Here is a 17,770-nt window from a genome sequence, read left to right on the forward strand (position 1 = left end):
CGTGGATCCCCGACAAACACATACGCATTAATCATATTGTGTGATCACGAGGCAAGGAGTTACGAAATCTATATAGAAAATGAGGAAAATAAAAAAGGTGTGGTGGAACTGGTCTTGTATTGCGGAAGCGTTGTTAAATCTAGAAAGATTACGGGACCACGTTCCTTCCCTTGATGCTATCACCGTGATTCACGATGATAACGTGGGCCACCTGCCAACAGGAGGATAAAAAGTGCAAAAAGTCGGCTGGAGCCCGTTATCCGCCGGTTCGAACAGGCCCCCTCCGCGAAAAACCTGAAAATGGCAAGTCCCCAAAGGGGTAGGAAGCCCGGTGCTTCCAACTAAACCACCCCGTTTTTACTCCCAGGACTCCGAGGCGCCTAGGGGCACCATCCCGATTAATTGCTGCACTGCAATCTACATATTTATGTTACCCAACGGAATTTCATAACCTAAATTTGTCCTCTAGTTGTGTACTAATAGCGCTGTGGGCGTATGTACCTTCTGAGCGCTCGCATATGGCAGCCGAACGTGCAGAACTCTTAAAAGTTATCGTCACCCACGCCGTCCTTTACCTCTTCTCCTCCCTCCCACAACGTCGACACAGTAACATTTGAGGCTTACCCGGACGCACCGACGGTACCGTAGACCTAGCCCGGAGGTCATCGTAAAACTACGCAAACTACATGCTTTACACGTAGGATATAATCAGTCATATGCGGGTATTAAAGACCTAAATACATAATAGCGTGTTATAGATAGTTAATTTCAAAATACAATGAGCTAAGTCTATGAGGCTAGATACGCGACAACGTGAGATTGCCACGTTAAATCCAGTTGCTTATACTGATCTTTATCATGTGGACTTTTTCAACCCTCGACGGGAAACACCAATATCAACGAGGATCGTGGGAGGCCCCTGGACAAAATCAGGACGAAGGGGTGAATCTTACGGTTTATCCAGGATACCTAGGTACCTAAGGTAATTAAATAAAGTAGACCTCGTAAGTCCCTTATCAGTGGCATCACTTATACAGTACATGAGTAAAACCTACCTAGTTAAGATGAGGTGATCGTTATTCAGGTCTTGTTTGACAGGTCAGTACAGGCATAGACATGCAAAAAGGTTGGTTCTCTATTACAGGGCACATATATAAGGCAGCGAGGCAAGCATTGTGAAGCGTACCTACCTACCTGGGTACCTCCTATTAGAGACCATAAATAGAAGTTACAAAAGGCACACGAGGTACCTACATTCATGCACGCCGTGAGGTTGTAGGTAGGTTAGGTGCTGTGTTGCTGTGGGGCCGTGGTGCCGGGCTGCTGTCTGCTGTTCTAGGCTGCGCACGAAAACACAACATTTTGAATTTCTCTTTTCTTCTTTCTTTTCCCTCAACAACAACGCATCCACGCCATCTTCGTTTCCACCAAAAATCAACCGATACGAACAAGATGGAATGGAAAGTTACTGACGAACCCTCGAGCTCCGATCTGGAGCGAGAGGAACGCGCATACCAGCGGTTGCTGGAAGCTCGACCTGGCTTCCCACGGGACGTGTGGGAGCGTATGCTGAAGGCGGCCAGCGACGTGGCGCAAAGGCTCCTTTTCAAAGAAAAGGAACCTCCCTGCGTTAGCCGGTCGTACGTCCGCTACGTAGCTTGCCGGGCCGCCCTGAAAAGGGGTTTGAGGAAGCAGCAAGAGGAGTTTGAATACCTCGAGAAAATGCCCGAGGCGCATGCCGAGCCTTTCAGCTTGGCATATATGGAGTATTGGTACGAGCAGACCTATGGGCGCGACTCTACTAAGGACTCCGAGGTTCAAGGGCGAGTGGTTCCGGAGGGCGTCAAGCCGACGGATATCGCTCCCCTGGCATATTTCTGGCGGTATATCGCGGACGGAGAAGAGGCCGAGGAAGGCGTAGAGCCTTTCTCGATCACCATCCCCGCCTCCCGAGATATCGCTAAGGTCCTCGCCGGCCCCGACGAGCTGGAGCGTCTCCTGGTCGAGCTGTCCGACGAGCTGTGCGGCCCTGAAGGCATGGTGTTTTGTAGGGTCGGAGATATTCTCCGCCCTACGACCCTCTTCATGCGCCTACGCGCAGGCGTCGACGCTACTTCCACAGGCGTCCAGTTGCGTTTTGTACGAGCTTGGAACACGCTCTGCATGGCCGCCGCGAAGGCTTACGAGGAAGATATCAGCATTCTACATCTAGTAAGAGAGATTGAAAAGGCAATCTTATTAGCCACCACGCAGGGTTATAAGATGTATCAGACCTCTGTAGCCGAGAGGAGCAAAGCAGAGGAGGAGAGCCGCCTACAGATCCTCCAGGCTGGTCAGGAGTCTGAGCAGATGGCTCGCCTCTGCGCCGCTCATCACCGAGAGATGGCCCGCTTAGCTGACGAGGTTTCGTCGAAGATTCTTGGGGGGAACATCTCTATGGAAGAGAAGGCGAGGAAATTGACCGACTTCGTGAACAATGGAGACCCCGCCATCCCTATCAGCAGGCGGTCCGCCCGTACGCGTGTGGCTGATATCGCTCGCAAGAATGAAGAGCGCCGCCACAGCTTCATCCCAGACGATCCTATGGAGATTGATTCTATGGAGATTGATTCTATGGAGATTGATTACAAAGTCTAAGAGCTGCTATGACTCCGTCACCATTCCATCATATTCTCTTTTGAAATGTACAACCAATTGTGAAATACCTCACATACCTATATAGCTATCAATACATAATTGACGCGCCACGTAATCATGACCCCCCTTAGATATCTAGACGCGATAGTCCGTAGTCAGAATGCAATGCCTTTTTTGGGGACCTAAGCCGCCGCTTGCGCCTTCGTAGTAATCCTAATCCCGCTTCGATGATCTGATCCAGGCCAGTAAATTGTTCCTCGGCCCTGACGGTGAAACCGGGCTCTGGTAATTTCGCTCATGGGTGCCCTGACTGCTGGTTCCTAGATATCTAATTTTGCTGCGTCTCTTCCAGCGCAAGGAGTAACAATGCGCCTTAATAGACTCATCCGAGACCTCGTAATTTGTCAGAGTTAATGCCTGGTGAGGTTAGTCATACAGAATGTACAGGTAGACCAGTATTGAACTAGTAACGCCTGGCTCGCGCCTCTTATAGTAGTAGATAGACCCCTGTAGCTACCCTGACATAATTTACCTCAATATCGAAAGGCGCAAGGGAAAAATTCCAAACTAAATAGAAGGCAAAATAATGCTTCTCAAACTTTAGGTGGTAACGTTTTCTTGCGCCTTGGTATCGCAAAGGCGCAAGGGGCAAATTTCGAGCCGAATCCAGGGCGCATTAGCCTTTAATTAATTATGCGCCAAGACTGGGATGCCGTAGCGGCTATCCAAGACTCGGGGCCCACGATCCCTGAGTGAGTCCGACGTCGCCTACCGGACCTCCCGAGCCGTCTCGAGTGGCGAGGAGGTCTCCAACTAGCCGCTCTCTTGTAGGATCTGTCTCGTGCTTCTCGTAGTCCTTCAGACGGCGATTTAGTTCCAATTCTCGCTGTGCCACCTTGTGTGATACATGCGGAATTGGGTACCGAAGAAAAGGAGGAAGAAGAAGAAGAAGAAGAAGAAGAAGGAGAAGGAGGGTAGTCGAAATAAAGTAGTGGATCCCTTATCTCTTCTGGGTTGGACCTGCCATAATCCGGGGTTCGCTCTATAGCTGCGCACCAATTGGATATCATTCTCCACATTTTGATATGTCTTGGCAGGGGTAGTCCAGGGTAGGCTCTATTTAACTTGGCCTCCACCGTCTCTAGCCGATTCGGATTTGTATTTATCAACCACGTTCGAAGCAGAGATAATAAATTACGTCTAGATGCAATCGTGTAAGGTACAATGGATCATCTCTTACACTGAGACGGTGCTGTGCTGCCAATTCAACTCCGACTTGAGTTCCCTAAAGACTTCTTCATCCTCCACGCTTGCCTCCGTTCCCAGATATCTCCTCCCGACTAACCACATCAAAGAAAACCACTCAGACCAACCTCGCGCCTCGCGCCATTGGACACGCAGGCAGCATATCATACCGAAGGAAATAAGTTTATGTATCGGTTTAAAGCTTCTTTATTACTTAGGTCTCGAGGGTATTGAGAGTATTGTCCAGCCGTGTAATAGCAGTAAATTCGGGCTGTTGTAGGAGTGCCCTCTAGTTTAATAGGGGGTAGGTTACTAATATACCTAATAATAATTATAAAAATAATAAAAATAGTATAGAAACATGGTGCGGTGTAAACCTTAGGCTTTTGTGTTGCCCGGGGGGTAACCTCTAGTTTGGTTATTGTTAGGATTACAGGATTAGGATCTAGCTATTGTTTATATATGGGTACAGACGCAGGCAGCGACTGCCTCATTACAATGAGTGCCCGAGTCACTGTTGCTAGGGATCCACAGAGCGTTAAGCATGAAGCTGTACTTAAGTACCTCCTAGGTACCTACCTGCACGGTTTCCCTAGTGAGTGAATCACCAACCCCGCCGGCGGCAGATGCACCCCACCGCCCTCTGCAAAATAAATGTTTTTTCCCTCGTTCGAAATTCCAAATTCTCTCCTCTTTCATCAACAACATTCTACGCATTCTGGTCTGCCATCACCACTATCATCATCACCATCGTCACCATCCATCATCCATCATCATCATCATCATCAACATGGCAGATTCGAACGTGAATAGACCCTCTAGCTCGGGGCAGTCAAGCGTTAACGCGCGCGACGCCTCGCAGGCATCTTCGAAGCCTTCGAAGATCGACCAATCCTTGGACGAGATCATCGCGTCTCGAAAGGCAGGTCAGATCTCCGTCGCGCAGAAGAAGAAGCGTGAGAACCAAGCCGCCGCCATAGATAACTTTATTACGCAGCAGAAGCGAGAGGCCAATGGCCCCGTAGATGGCGCCGTCGTTATTCAAAAGAAGCGCGTCACCCAAGACTTGGACGAAGCCGTCGCGAGCGGTTTCTCCAGGCATTCAGTGACGACAACGGAGAACAACGTCGAAAGTCATTTTAAACGTCGCCGCCTTATCGATATAACCGACTTTAGTAATAGGTCGGCCATAAACTTCTCGTCGCACGGATCTGGCCACATGACGGCTATGTTTGAGCCCGGTGAAATTAACGGTACAGATCTAATCTCCCGTTGGAGGCAGCAGAACGGAGGATACATTCCTCGCACGATTGCAACCCTGACTCGCATCCGAGACAGCTCCCGTTTAGAGTCCTATCTTACAGGACCTATTGGCGAGGTAAGCGAAGAGCCGGTCGAGGAGGTGGAGGAGGGACCGCAAGAGTGGGAGATAGCGCAGCAGGAGGAGCGGGAGCAAGATGCGCGAGAGAAGCGAGAGCGAGAGCAGCAGCAGCAGCTCAAAGCTCTCTCCGCCCCTGCCCCTGCGCCCCTAGCCGAGAAGAAGAAGAAGACTAGGAAGAATAAAAGCCAGCGCAGGCGCGCGCGCGAGGAACGCGAGGAGCTTGAGCGCCAAGCTGCTGCTCAAGCTGCCGCTTCCGGCAGCGCGAAGGACGCGGAAATGACTAATGCTCCCGAGAGCGAGGGTGGCAATGGTCGTACAGGCCAGAACCCCCCCTCTCTGGAGCAACTCAGCTTCGCCGCACCCGCTGGTGCCCCGTCCTTCTCTCCCGCGTCCGTCTGTGGAAACTGCAACAAGCGGGGCCACCAATTGGTCAAATGCCCTGGCCCCGTGGATGAGGACGGCTTCGTCTCCGGTTGTGCGCTTCACAACACAAAGGAGCACGGTTACGACGAATGCCCGACGCTAAAGGGATTGCCGGATTCCGTTCACTTCGGATTCCTGGTCGATTCTCGCGCTGGTCTCCCTCCCATCCGCTCCCAACGGTTTAACTGGGTGCACCTGGCAACTTTCTACCCGAACATGCGACCTTTACGGTACCCGCTGACGCGATCCTTCAGCGTAAAGCTTTCGGAGGAGGCTATCGCCTCCTACGACTTTAGCCAAGGCGCGTCAGTCTTCCAACTGGGGTCGGACCCCCTCACCTACTCCTTTGACGCTGTGGTCAGGAACTACGCGCGGCTTGAGGAGACCGAGTCTCCAGACTGGCCGCTCGAGGCCCAGGTCGAGGATCCGGCTCCTGCTCGTGCCGCCCCTGCACCCGCTACCGCCATCCCCTTCCCTATCGGCATCACCAAGATAACCAGCTACACCGATTTCTCTGGTGCTACCGTTAGAGAGTTCGATATCAACTGTAAAACAGCCCGCATGCTTCCCGTTGAAGAATCTTGTCCGGTTGGCCCGGTTGGCACGGTTGGCATGGAAGCCTCCGAGCCGTATTATAAACCTGCGGGTCCAGCACCGTCCTACATGCCCTTGCTCGGCCCTAGAAGGGATGAATTCTTGGCTAATTTTCTAGATTATAAGCCGGAACTAGAGGCTGCAGCCTCGGCTCGCCGTTTCATTTTAGGCGGCACAGCGTCCCAGTACTCGGACGAGTCGGACGAGTCGGACTCGGACTCGGACTCGGATTTGGAGTGAGAGGAAGAGAAAGGGGAAGGGGAAGGGGAAGAGAAACGAAGCTGAAACCCTTCTAGACATAGCCTTAATATAACAATTATCCCACTATCAACCTACCGCTCCGTAAACGGGGCTTCTAACGTAACGGTAAACTTATAATTGAACGAATTGCTTGCGTAGTACTCGTGATAGCATTTAAACTGTGTATCCGAGGTGTTCTAAGTCCTAACCTTGTGGATAAGCCTATCTCTTTGAGACCCAAACTAGGGTCAGTAACTACATAGCGCCGTTCGCTACCAGCTGATTTATCTGCTTTCTCCATCAAAATTGCATAACTTTAAAGTCAACCTTCGAGCTGGCCATTCATCAAACCATGTCACTTAGATCTGTATAAAAACGGCTGGTAGCGAACGGCGCTAGTTTACTGACCCTAGTTTGGGTCTCAAAGAGATAAGGCTAGATCTGTTACAATGATACCAATGGTAATGTTTAAATTGTTGTTTGTAAAGTTATCTAAGTGTGTAGTGCGTTAGGTGTATACGGCAATGAAAGATTGAATTGATAAAATCCTTGAATCTGATTGGTCGAACCCAGGTTCAAAGGAGGGTAGCCCGGATATCAATGCTCTTTAACATAGAGCCTCCTTTAACCCTTACTGGGAATATTAGAAGCCAATACAGCTCGTATGCCGTTCAGCTCTAATGCAACACCCTAAACCGATGCTTTAGCAAGCAGTCACCGGCTCTCATGGCTACATACATTAGGTTCCTGCACGCGACGATACAATATTATATAGTCGTACATTCCTAATGCAATTCATCTATCCATAATTCATCTATCCTTAATTCATCTATCCCTAATACAATTCATTATTAGTTACAGCGCGCCTCCTCTGGCAGGCTACGTAGCGGAAGTATGACCGGCTAACGCAGGGAGGTTCCTTATTGTTAAAAAGGACCCTTTGCACCCCGTCGCTGGCCGCCTTCAGCATACGCTCCCACTCCCACACGTCCCGTGGGAAACCAGGTCGAGCTGCCAGCAACCGCTGATATGCGCGTTTCTCTCGCTCCAGCTCGAGGGTTCGTCGGTAACTTTCCATTCCATCTTATTCGTATTATTAATGGCTTGTAGGCGAAAAAAAGATGGTATGGATATGTCGATGTTGAGAAAGTTAGAGTAAGTTTACGTTAGGTAATGTAGTGTTAGCGTATTGTAGATGTTGATTAAAGAGGCCGTTAGACAATGACATTCTTGGCGACGTACTCGTTGCCCTTGGCTTCCAGGTCGGTATACATGGCAAGGCAGCCGCTCTTTTCGTACTCTTTCCTCACCTCATCGACACCGATGATATCCTTGTGGCTGTCCTTGTGGCTGTCCTTGTGGCTGATGCCGAGGTTTGACAAGGGGGCGACGTCGAATGGCCGCGATCGTACGTCCCTGGGGAGAGTTACGAGGTTGTATCTGAAAGCCGACAAGAGCTCACGTTCGATAAAGATGACTTCTTCGTCCGTGAGCCCTGTCGCGCTCAGCTCTTGGCCGTCTCTAAACGGGGCCACCTGGAAATACTTTTCGAGTAAAAGCGTGGTTTCTCGCGCCTTGTACATAGCGGCCGTGTTGAGCATAAGCCACGGAGTCGAATAGAGCACCTGGAAGGTGTTGTCGATTAGGTACACCATCAGCGCATGTTTCCCACTGTGGACTTTCTCTTGAAACAGGCCGAGGGCGATCCACAGGGCTCCTTTGCGAACCAGAGCTGCGCCGATACCTCTGCACATCTTCTGGACCTCGTCTAGGTGCGGCGTCAGGCTAGCATTGTCCAGCTTGCGGCAGACCCTGTCTATGCCCGTATGCAGAAGAGCTGCCAGCCGGATGACGACCCGCATCACGTTAGGCCTGAGCTGCTCCTGCTCCGCGCGAGGTCCAGCCGACGCTAGCAGGCAAGCGGCTTTTGGAGGTCTAGATTTTCGATCCCACGCCTTAGGTCCAGCATTTGGATTCCTTTGGCCGTCGGCTTATATCCCACGCCGGATGGTACGACGCAGCCGAGCCCGATAAGTCGCGCGAAGGTTGATACGGCGGCTTTTGCATTCGGGACTCTCCTTACCGGCATAGAGTTGACCGCCTCAGACGGCCACTGCTGCACCAAGCGTAGGAGAGTCCACGGCATGCCCGAGGTATACGCCGTTTTTTGTCAAGGCGTACCAAGTGCTTTAGAATGGTTGGTGCCGTCATCGTATGGGCTGAGGGATCAGCTTGTTGAATGGGTATTTTTGGCCTGTAATAGCCGAGGCAAATGTTATACACATCTAGACGGGCCGTGAGTATCCCACCACCCTGATGTGTTTGACGGTTGGAAACCGCGCGTTTATTGGGAAATAGGTGTCGCAAGTGTTATATATGGAAAAGGATTCCAGGTTTGGGAGACTCGCAAGCAAGAGATAAGGGGGTTTTGAATAGGGTCTTCATCCTCGGATGAAGAAATTTCGGTGACTAGAGCTTTCTGCGTTGTCGCTGCTGTTTTCTTTGCTTTTGCATCTCTGGCTTTCTGTGCGTTTTGCTGTCTTGTTTTCTTGAGTGAAGACTGTGCCTGCGCCATAGCCTTGTAGTAGGCTATCCAGAATTCTGGGAGATGTCGAGGTTCTGTCCTTCCTAGCCAGATCAACATCAGATTCGTACGGCCGTCGTGCATCCTGGCGTTTACGGTAGCATCTTTGCTCATTAATCCAGACGGCTCGCAATCCGGCAGGCTTCGATAGTCCTCGGGAAGGTACGTCGTATAAAACACCACGTCCTCGCGCGGGACGTTGGACTTAAGGTGCGAGTATTGTTGACTGTGGATGAAGTGTAGTTATTGAAGGGGTTATAAGGTGATAAAGGTATGAGCTGTAAGGTAGTGTAGGTGTAGTGTAGTTTAGTGTTGAGTGTTGTAGTGAGGTTGATGTTGTAGTTTAGATCTTGAAGTTGAAGAACTTGGACGGGAGATGCATGTTATTTATAATTACTGCTGAGGATCCTGAGGATTCTGCCGAAGGCGGGGAACCTTCAGAAACCTTCAGATTAATTCAAATGGAAGGCACAAACCTAATGCCGTAATGGAGGGTACTAGGGAACTACACTACACCCCCTGAAGTAATGTTAGTTTTTCGAACGTGCACGATATAAACTTTACGAAAACGCATGCGCGAGCTTACGAGTACATGCGTTTTCGTAAATTTTAACATAAAATATTGCGAAATAACGTTTTTAAAAAATTATAACGACCTCCTAAGGTAATAATAAATATATACTTCAAAATCTTAGCGAAGTAGCTCTAGGGGTCCGCTGAATAACATTATTTCAGGGGGCGTACTGTACGGTCAAGGAAAGATAATACCTCGAGCAACCAGCAGGCAAGAGGAAGCCGCGAGTTTACCTGGTGCACGGATATTCAACGTACCAACACAGCCCTGTCATGATGCTAGAAGTACCCAGGTCTGAAATGCGCCTTCCAAAAAAAAAAAAAAAGGAACTTAGTTTCTGACAGTGCAACAATACCTACTACAGCCGCAACACGGACATCTTCCCTATGACGTGTCTTGAGTAAGAAGCTAAATGGTTTGCCAGAAAAGACCAAATGGGAATGACGGCCCAGGTTACTCTTGCAGACGCCATTCAAATGTAGGTAGTGGCTATGCAAAGTTTACGAGGGCGATATCATGAATGTTGAATTTATTGTACTGTGCACTTTTTGGTGTAGAGTGCTGCATGCTACCCTAGGTACCTATACACTCATTAGATAGCAACCCAGAACTTCCTCTACTAGTCATACTTGCACGATATCCTAACTCTATATCTACGGAAGGTCTCCGGGGTCGTCTAAGCCGTACACGCGGGTAATAGGGGTAGGTATAAAAAGTACACTAGAGCTAAGTGTGATATAATATAGTCGGAAGTAGAGATAGAGTACGTACCCCCAAACTCACGATAGCCTCAATATTTTGCTTTGCGCTATACTCGGAATCCAAAACCGAAACCATCGGCTTTGGTTTTCAACGTATTTAATTAGAAAGTTTCGCCGGCAAAACTTTCCAATTAGCACAACTTGTTGTGCTACACGGCATTTTAGTTCAAATATTATAGTTCAAATATTAGGTGTAGATTCAATGAACATATAATAGAATATATGGTGCACATTATAGTCTCAACAGAATGGCACCTCTAATGGAATCGTACAGGACAAGGTATTCCCCAACGTAACCGCAACTACTAAAACGAAAAGTACAAGCCTAAAATTGTCTAAGACTGGCCCCCGAGTGCTCCTATAATAAAATCTCGGATCGTGCTAGATTAGGGAGAACGGGAGCACCTGCTAATACATTAGGTACATGTACATACTAATGTAATGTGTCAGTGCGCATATTTGAAGGTAATCACGATGATGATTTAAATGGACGAGAAGGTACGTGTTGTTGACGGGGGGTTAGCACAAGCAACATTACGTATGGCAGCAACTGCCACAACTCTACTCTTAAAGAAGGTCCGATACAATCTAAAGAGGTACCTAAGGTATAAAGGCCAGCCGCTAGATCCTCAAATTCATATTTTCCTTGCTCTTCCCCACCCTCATAACTTTTCATCCCAAGCATCAATACCAACACTTAATATCTAATGCTCAACGCTTCAACACTTTAAACTACACCTAACTAAACTACACCTAACACCTAACATCCAATGATTAACACTTGACATTAACCATCCAAAGTCAGAAGCGGACATTTCAAACATGCGCACCAATACCTAACTGAAGAAGCGGCAACAAACGACTTAATCAGGTATGTCTGACAAACACTAACGCTACCGCATCCGTACTAATGCTCGAATATCTTTGCTCAGCCCACTACTTATCCAGGATATACATCTAACCAACCGCCTACTGCTTATCCGGGACACAGCAGAATTCAGGTTTATTAAGGCCATCTACGAGGCGGGTAGTTGCACTCTTACCACTCACTGCATTACTGCAAGCTTGGACGGAGAAGAATACGGTATCGCACAGTGGAAAAAAAAATATCAACCACCTTGCGAAAGCCATGAAAATGGTTGATGCCTCCGACAAGAACCAAAAACAACATCAAGTGGGTATATTGAGGGTTATCGCAACGCTGCCGTAGATGGCGCTGTTGTTGTTCAGAAGAAGCGCGCCGTCCAAGACCTGGAAAAAGCCGCTGAGAGCGGTTTTTCCGGGCGCTTGGTGGTGGCGATGGACGACAGCATCAAGCGCCATTCTAAACGTGGCCGCCTTATCGATATGGCCGACTTAAGTGATAGGCCGGCTATAAACTTCTCGTTGCACGGACCTAACCACATGACGGCTAAGTTCGGGGAAGGTGAAGTTATGGAAAGGGATTTAATTCCCCTTTGGAAGCAGCAGAAGGAAGCAGCAGAAAGGGGGATATATTCGGCCCACGATTGCAAACCTGACTCGCATCCGAGACGGCGCCCGCTACCAGGCTAGGATTCGAGAAGCTCTAGGCAAGGTGAATCATACCGACAGCTATGACGGCGGAGAAGTGAGGAAGCTTTTTTCTGTATGATTACGAATTATATTAGGGATGGATGCAGGGCTAGCTATGCTACCCTATTTATACACTCACTAGATAGCTACCTAGAGCTTACCCTCCTAGCCATACAATACTAAATTACTTGCACGATATCCTAACTCTTCAGTGACTCTTGATACCACGCATAATACCGTTGCCCCTTACTGATAAGCCTTTCCACAGCCGTTGACAGTGCCGTCCAAGATCCTGTACGAAACGTAACAATTGAAAGTTGGCCCCGCGTCACCGCCATAGCCTCCCGTCAAAGTATGAAAACATAGACATTGCTATTGTAATCTTCAAAGCATTAACACTATGCTCCTATCTGAGCACAACAGCTACAACCTCCCGATATTCTAAATGCTTCACTTTCTAGGTGAGAACTTTAGATTCAAAGGTTTCAGGTAACTAGTAAATGTATCTTTCACTTCTCTATCGAAGATTTCTCCCGTCTCGCCAGCCGCGAATGTGATATCGAAGTGCTGCGCAAGGCTGGAGATGGCGATCCGCAAGGTCATTATGGCCAGGTTCTTACCAGGGCAGCTGTACGTCCCTATAATATTTCAATAGTTAACCAAGGAAACTTGTATAATCTGGAGCCTTAGGTACTTACCGAGGCTGAAAGGCATGTAGGGCGCTTCTTTGGTTCCCATCTCGGCACTCCGCTCTCCGAATCGTTCTGGTATAAAGTCCCTACTCTGCTTCCAGTAACGCGGATGCGTCTGGATTAGCTGTGTGGGCACGATGACGGATACGTCTCCCGGGATGAACTGCTCGTCGATTTGAACGCCCTCCGGTGGCGTCCGTCGGTATCCTCCGGTAAGTAAAGCGGGCTTTAGACGCTGGGTCTCGTCGATGACGTTGTCCAGGTACGTAATCGATTTCACCTTTTCGTACGTCCAGTCCGCCGGAGTTGGCATGACGTCGTCGATCTGAGCTTGCAGCTTCTTTAAGACGTGAGGGTATTTGGCCAAGTAAAATAGAGTGTTCGCTAAGACCGTAGCGCTCGTCTCGCTTCCTGCAACTATAAGTGTTCTGGCGTCCTCGGAAAGCGACTTTTCCGTTGGCGAAGCGGAAACGTCCTTTTCGATGACAGCTTTTAGTAGCCACGTCATGATATCTTGAGGATATTTCTCGGGATCGATACTCTGGTAACATATGAGCACTGCTGCGAGTCCCTTTTTGGATGACTTACCGCCCGTTTCTTGTCGACTTCAGATTGACAATAACTAAAGAAGGGTCGGTATGCCTTTGACGCGCCTGGAATATGCCCGATAATGTTCAAAAACCAGGGAACACGGCCTATGACACCTATAATGTGCATATGATCGCGAATGCCCTGAATTGCGGGGTGAGTTATCCCGTCTGAGACGCAGCCGAAGTCTTTCCCGAATCCAACTTCGCCCATGACGTCGAAAGTGAGGTACATGGACCAAGCTGTCGCATCTATCACATCTTTACGCGAGATTTGATGGACGAGCTTAGTAACTAACGTTCTAATTCGAGGCTCGTAGGTTTGTAATGCTGCGATTCAGAGCTTAGTTATCTTGATAATCATTCATAAATAGGTGGCGTATCGAATACCTTTGATCGAAAATCCTTTATCCCAAGCCCTATGCCTTTTCCTATGATCATCGGGGTCATGTGAGCCGTGGAGGGATGCTTTTTTGGAATCAGGGCTGGCACCCATGTACGCAATCGGCTTGTGGCAGTTTGCATTAGGGCCGTATATAATTGGGATTGCCGAATCTCGAACTATACAAAGCTGCCGCGGTCCTATAGTAGCGCGATTAGCTTGGTGCTTAGTATTTGAGAAGACGACTATATTAGATACCTGTACGAATAAAATCGCCATACTGCTCATGCATATTGGCAAGGTCGTCATGGTACTTGGCTTCTTTCGCAACCCTGAGCACAGAGAAAAAAAGGGAGATCTTGACATCGAAGGGCCCGGGAAATCTTCTCAATCGATGAAAGAAAATTCTGTAGATGATCATGCTTGAAAAGAGGCCCGCGTTGAAAGTAGTTGCCAAAATGCATAATCTGGTGAAGGCACCCAAAAGGGAAGACCCCAGAAACATAGAAATAGAAACGATGCCGAGCATAAGAAGTGGTATAGCTCCCATAAGAGTGTACATAAAACGTTCTATCTCTTCCATCTGCGCGATAGTAAGGTGGAACAGTACGCCTAGGGATATCCCGAGGGCGGCGACTGGGGATAGACTACCTTGATCCCACAGGCCAAGGCCGTACGAAGAGATGGCGCGTAAGTAATCCATAGCGAACTAGTCGAGTAAGGATGATTATTTCAGGGCTATAGTGTATCGGGCACGCATAAACTATATATCTACCTCACGTAGGAACAAAGAATAGAGTAGAAATGACGTCGACGGCATTTCATTCCCTTGTTATATAATTCTCTCGTCATATCCTGCCCTAGCCGGTACTTGCTGCTGGCGTTACTCTTACATACCGGCATCTGTGATAGCACGAGTGTAACACAGACAGACAGACAGAGCAGCAGGCTGAAGGAGGACCAATAATATCCTGCATATCACTATTTCAAAGGCGATATGTTCATTGGCTACTTTGACCAGGATGTTATCCATGTGCGTGGTATTGCTATTGCTTTTGAGTACTCTTGCTTTGTATCAATAATCAATAATGACAAGGCTTGTCGACATAGCAGGCAGCTTGTCAGTTATCAATCGACCGTCCACCAAGTTCCAGGATTGGTCTCCAAACGGTACATCCGCGACACGCTTGCCGGGTTTTGGTGGCGTTATCGAGACCGGCCCGTCCATGTCGCTATACCCCCCGTTTACCACGCTGATCATGATTTGGGTTTCCCGTACCCAATAGCTTATATCAAGCAGCTCCTGGTTATCGATGCGAATAGTACCATCCGGCTGACCACCGAGGAGGAAGTCCCTCGCGGGAGCATTGGTAACCGCCGCAGCCATCTTCGAGTGCGCATCGAATAATTCCTGGCTGGTGGGCCACGTCCAGGCGAAGATACCGGTGGCGCCTCGGTTGAATGCCAGCGCGTTCATGACGAAGGCTTCAGCAGGCGTCGGATCGCGGGCCCAGTAGTCCTCTCCGTGAAAAGCTTGCGGGTTGTGGAACTTGGGTAGCGGCCACCGGCCCAGCCAGCGTTCGTATTGGATGAGGCCGTCGAGGCGTTGCGAGACATCCTGCGGGTTACCTGCGCAGTTATCACACCCACAGTCCCCCAGGGTCGTATTACATGCTGTACCCCACTTGGAGAAGGTACTATTGATCGCGATGGGATATGGATCTTGCATTAGAATGTCGCCGGCCGAGTACTCTCTAAAGTAGTAGTCTTGGCAGTTGAGAGTCACTGCTACTGGATGATACGGGTCTAGATCGTGGATGAGATCCCGAGCCGCAGGCGCAACATCGAAAGGAACTTGCCAACCGTCGGGTCTAGTAGATTTCAGCGTAAGCCGACGAAACTGTTCCTTGCCAAAGCGACAAGGGATTTACTCGACAAGGGGACTTACTCATCAGCCGTCCAGTAAGCAAATAGAGAGCTATGATGCTTAATAGTGTTCACCCGTTGTGTGACCTCTGTTAAGTTCTTGTATGAACCGCGTAGATCGAACATGAAGCGCATGGTGGATGCGTCCATGCTGTCGTACACCGGATTGGTGTCGGCAAATCCCGCTAAGGATATGATAGCATTAAGGCCTTTTCCGCCGCTGGAATAGTCGCGAACGAACTCTTCGCTCTCGGTTGTACTATTGGATCCGTTGTATAAGCCGTAGAATCCGTACGGCAGAAGAGGCACGAAGACATCGCCCGTCTGCGCGTTGCGGAATAATAGACCGCCGTTCAGGTTGTCGATCTTGGTCGCGCTCCCTCCCGAGGCGATATCTGGCAGATATCGAAACGAGCTGTTCGCCGTATAGTTATGACTACCAAGCTGTGAAGTTCCAGCTAGTACGACTTCGTATGGTGTCAATCGCGGTTCGAAAACAGAGAGGTCGAAATCAAAACCTGAACCGGTTGCGTTAATCGGAACGTTGCCCTCGACCAGTGGCGTATCGCCCTCGCCGTTTTTGGATGCCAGACTAATCGAGAAATATAGATCCGTAAATGGTGCCGCCACCGACTTTTCGTTCGTCGTCGAATTCTCCCACGGTTCGCCAAACCAAGGCGATAGCTCGGCCTTGACGACGAAGGATCCCTTTTGCTCGCCGGCTAGGTAGATGCTATGTCTTGGCTTGAATTGCACGTACAAGTTCGGCGACCCGTCCGGGTTTACGAGAGCTGGCTCTGTCGTGTGGCCGCCTGGCTCGAAAGACGGATATCCGGCTTCGTACACTTTTCCGCACCATCGCGGCCATCCTGGATGTTCCCCGGTTTCGTTTTCGGACTGGGCGCGCGTTATACCTGCGGCAAGGACTATACAGCTAAGAAATGCGGATAGACTCATCGCCGCTGATGTCACGAGGCTTACGCGTATAACACGATACTAATTGAGGGCGATAGAAGCCAAGTTGATATTCATAAAGATGTGCAAAGAGCGCAGCTGCATCATCGACTTTTACATGGCCAGGAACTTGGTTAGCAAGGTGAAAAACAAGTTGCAGGCAGGTAAGGTCTGTATAAAAGCCAAGTCTAATTGATTGCAACGTTCCGCGTATTGAACTGCCTGTTTAAGTATCTCCAAGGGAGGAATTCCCGCCCCGCATATTATCAATAATTATGACGATAAGTAGGTCTTGATCTAAGCTGATAACATTTTGAAAGTTTAGACGGGTATAAATAGATCAGAGGAAGGTCATGATAGTCCCAATGCTAAGTATTTAAGCACCAACATTGAAAATACTAAGATAATTACAGTCATGGATATTATATGTACTAAATGAGGGTATATACGTGCGTCTGCCAAATTCAAGATCATAATGCAGCAACAAGGCCAAGCGTCGCCAACGCGACAACCGCCCATATCTTGACTCCCGTTGACGTACTCTGTTCGGCATACCGCTTAGGCCCATCGCTTGACTTAGGAGCCGCAGTCGCGCTCGCCTCAGCAGCACTTTTAGTCGAGAAGTAGACATCAAACTGGTCCATCGCCGCAGTCGTCCAGCTTGGAGGCGCCGGGGCTGCCGTGACGGCAGCAGATACCTCAGAATCGGGTAGCTCGTCGTCGTACATACGAACAATACACCAGCTGCTCGCGAAGGCGATGTCCTTGGCAACACTCTCAGGCACGTCGCGCTCGTAGACGAAGCGCATACAATTATCGACGTCGCCAGGCGGCCCGATCTTGACGTCTTCTGTGACGTAGGGCGGCGGCGTCGCGGCGGCGGTACCGGAGCCCCGTGGCGTATGCGTAGTAGACCGTTTTGGTAGTAGAAGTTGTGCTTTCGGGTAGCTCGCAGAACTGCATCTCGCAGCCCGTGTTGCCCGGTATACGCATCAGGGGGCGGTTCGCCATGTCGCAGCATTCTTTTAGAGATACTACCCCGTAATGCATGTCGGGCGGCGGATCCGCGGTGCTCTTGAACCCGAAAGTCACGCCGCAGGCGTATGAGGATATGGATATGTTGCGCAGGGCGTTGTGCGTATTGCACGTGCTGTCGCTTTGGCTGCCTACGATACCTGCCATTTGTGGGAGCCTGTCGAACAAACCGTATACCACAAGGTTATTGGTAATAGATTT

The 17,770-nt window shown here is 49.4% G+C and overlaps 8 protein-coding genes across 8 annotated transcripts; 3 read left to right on the forward strand and 5 right to left on the reverse strand.

The window, feature by feature from the left end:
- Positions 1-1,452: 1,452 nt before the first annotated feature.
- On the forward strand, positions 1,453-2,637 carry F5Y00DRAFT_266400 (uncharacterized protein; the record flags this gene model as incomplete). The annotated part of the gene is made up of 1 exon (XM_048011936.1): positions 1,453-2,637. One exon carries the CDS (start codon positions 1,453-1,455, stop codon positions 2,635-2,637), a length of 1,185 nt encoding a protein of 394 aa, XP_047860501.1.
- Positions 2,638-4,672: 2,035 nt separating this feature from the next.
- F5Y00DRAFT_273894 (uncharacterized protein) lies at positions 4,673-6,520 on the forward strand (the record flags this gene model as incomplete). Its single annotated transcript, XM_048013255.1, has 1 exon — positions 4,673-6,520. The coding sequence occupies one exon, from the start codon at positions 4,673-4,675 to the stop codon at positions 6,518-6,520; it is 1,848 nt and encodes a 615-aa protein (XP_047860502.1).
- Positions 6,521-7,734: 1,214 nt separating this feature from the next.
- On the reverse strand, positions 7,735-8,842 carry F5Y00DRAFT_273895 (uncharacterized protein; the record flags this gene model as incomplete). Its single annotated transcript, XM_048013256.1, has 2 exons — positions 8,474-8,842; positions 7,735-8,429 (listed from the first exon to the last, which is right to left on the reverse strand). Exons 1-2 carry the CDS (start codon positions 8,664-8,666, stop codon positions 7,735-7,737), a joined length of 888 nt encoding a protein of 295 aa, XP_047860503.1. The 5' UTR covers positions 8,667-8,842.
- Positions 8,843-8,864: 22 nt separating this feature from the next.
- F5Y00DRAFT_266403 (uncharacterized protein) lies at positions 8,865-9,952 on the reverse strand (the record flags this gene model as incomplete). Its single annotated transcript, XM_048011937.1, has 2 exons — positions 8,865-9,330; positions 9,936-9,952. The coding sequence occupies 2 exons, from the start codon at positions 9,950-9,952 to the stop codon at positions 8,865-8,867; spliced, it is 483 nt and encodes a 160-aa protein (XP_047860504.1).
- A 1,622-nt stretch (positions 9,953-11,574) lies between these two features.
- F5Y00DRAFT_266404 (uncharacterized protein) lies at positions 11,575-11,993 on the forward strand (the record flags this gene model as incomplete). The annotated part of the gene is made up of 2 exons (XM_048011938.1): positions 11,575-11,613; positions 11,670-11,993. 2 exons carry the CDS (start codon positions 11,575-11,577, stop codon positions 11,991-11,993), a joined length of 363 nt encoding a protein of 120 aa, XP_047860505.1.
- A 450-nt stretch (positions 11,994-12,443) lies between these two features.
- F5Y00DRAFT_273900 (cytochrome P450) lies at positions 12,444-14,416 on the reverse strand (the record flags this gene model as incomplete). The annotated part of the gene is made up of 5 exons (XM_048013257.1): positions 13,913-14,416; positions 13,663-13,854; positions 13,274-13,602; positions 12,692-13,226; positions 12,444-12,631 (listed from the first exon to the last, which is right to left on the reverse strand). The coding sequence occupies exons 1-5, from the start codon at positions 14,355-14,357 to the stop codon at positions 12,444-12,446; spliced, it is 1,689 nt and encodes a 562-aa protein (XP_047860506.1). The 5' UTR covers positions 14,358-14,416.
- A 16-nt stretch (positions 14,417-14,432) lies between these two features.
- Positions 14,433-16,765, reverse strand: F5Y00DRAFT_196751 (uncharacterized protein). Its single transcript, XM_048005273.1, has 2 exons — positions 15,603-16,765; positions 14,433-15,525 (listed from the first exon to the last, which is right to left on the reverse strand). Exons 1-2 carry the CDS (start codon positions 16,535-16,537, stop codon positions 14,730-14,732), a joined length of 1,731 nt encoding a protein of 576 aa, XP_047860507.1. The 5' UTR covers positions 16,538-16,765; the 3' UTR covers positions 14,433-14,729.
- Positions 16,766-17,004: 239 nt separating this feature from the next.
- Positions 17,005-17,716, reverse strand: F5Y00DRAFT_255885 (uncharacterized protein; the record flags this gene model as incomplete). Its single annotated transcript, XM_048010334.1, has 2 exons — positions 17,005-17,373; positions 17,450-17,716. 2 exons carry the CDS (start codon positions 17,714-17,716, stop codon positions 17,005-17,007), a joined length of 636 nt encoding a protein of 211 aa, XP_047860508.1.
- Positions 17,717-17,770: the final 54 nt, after the last annotated feature.

This window comes from Daldinia vernicosa (assembly GCF_022497035.1).
Source record: "Daldinia vernicosa strain CBS 139.73 unplaced genomic scaffold F5Y00scaffold_71, whole genome shotgun sequence".
Classification (NCBI taxonomy): Eukaryota; Fungi; Ascomycota; class Sordariomycetes; order Xylariales; family Hypoxylaceae; genus Daldinia; species Daldinia vernicosa.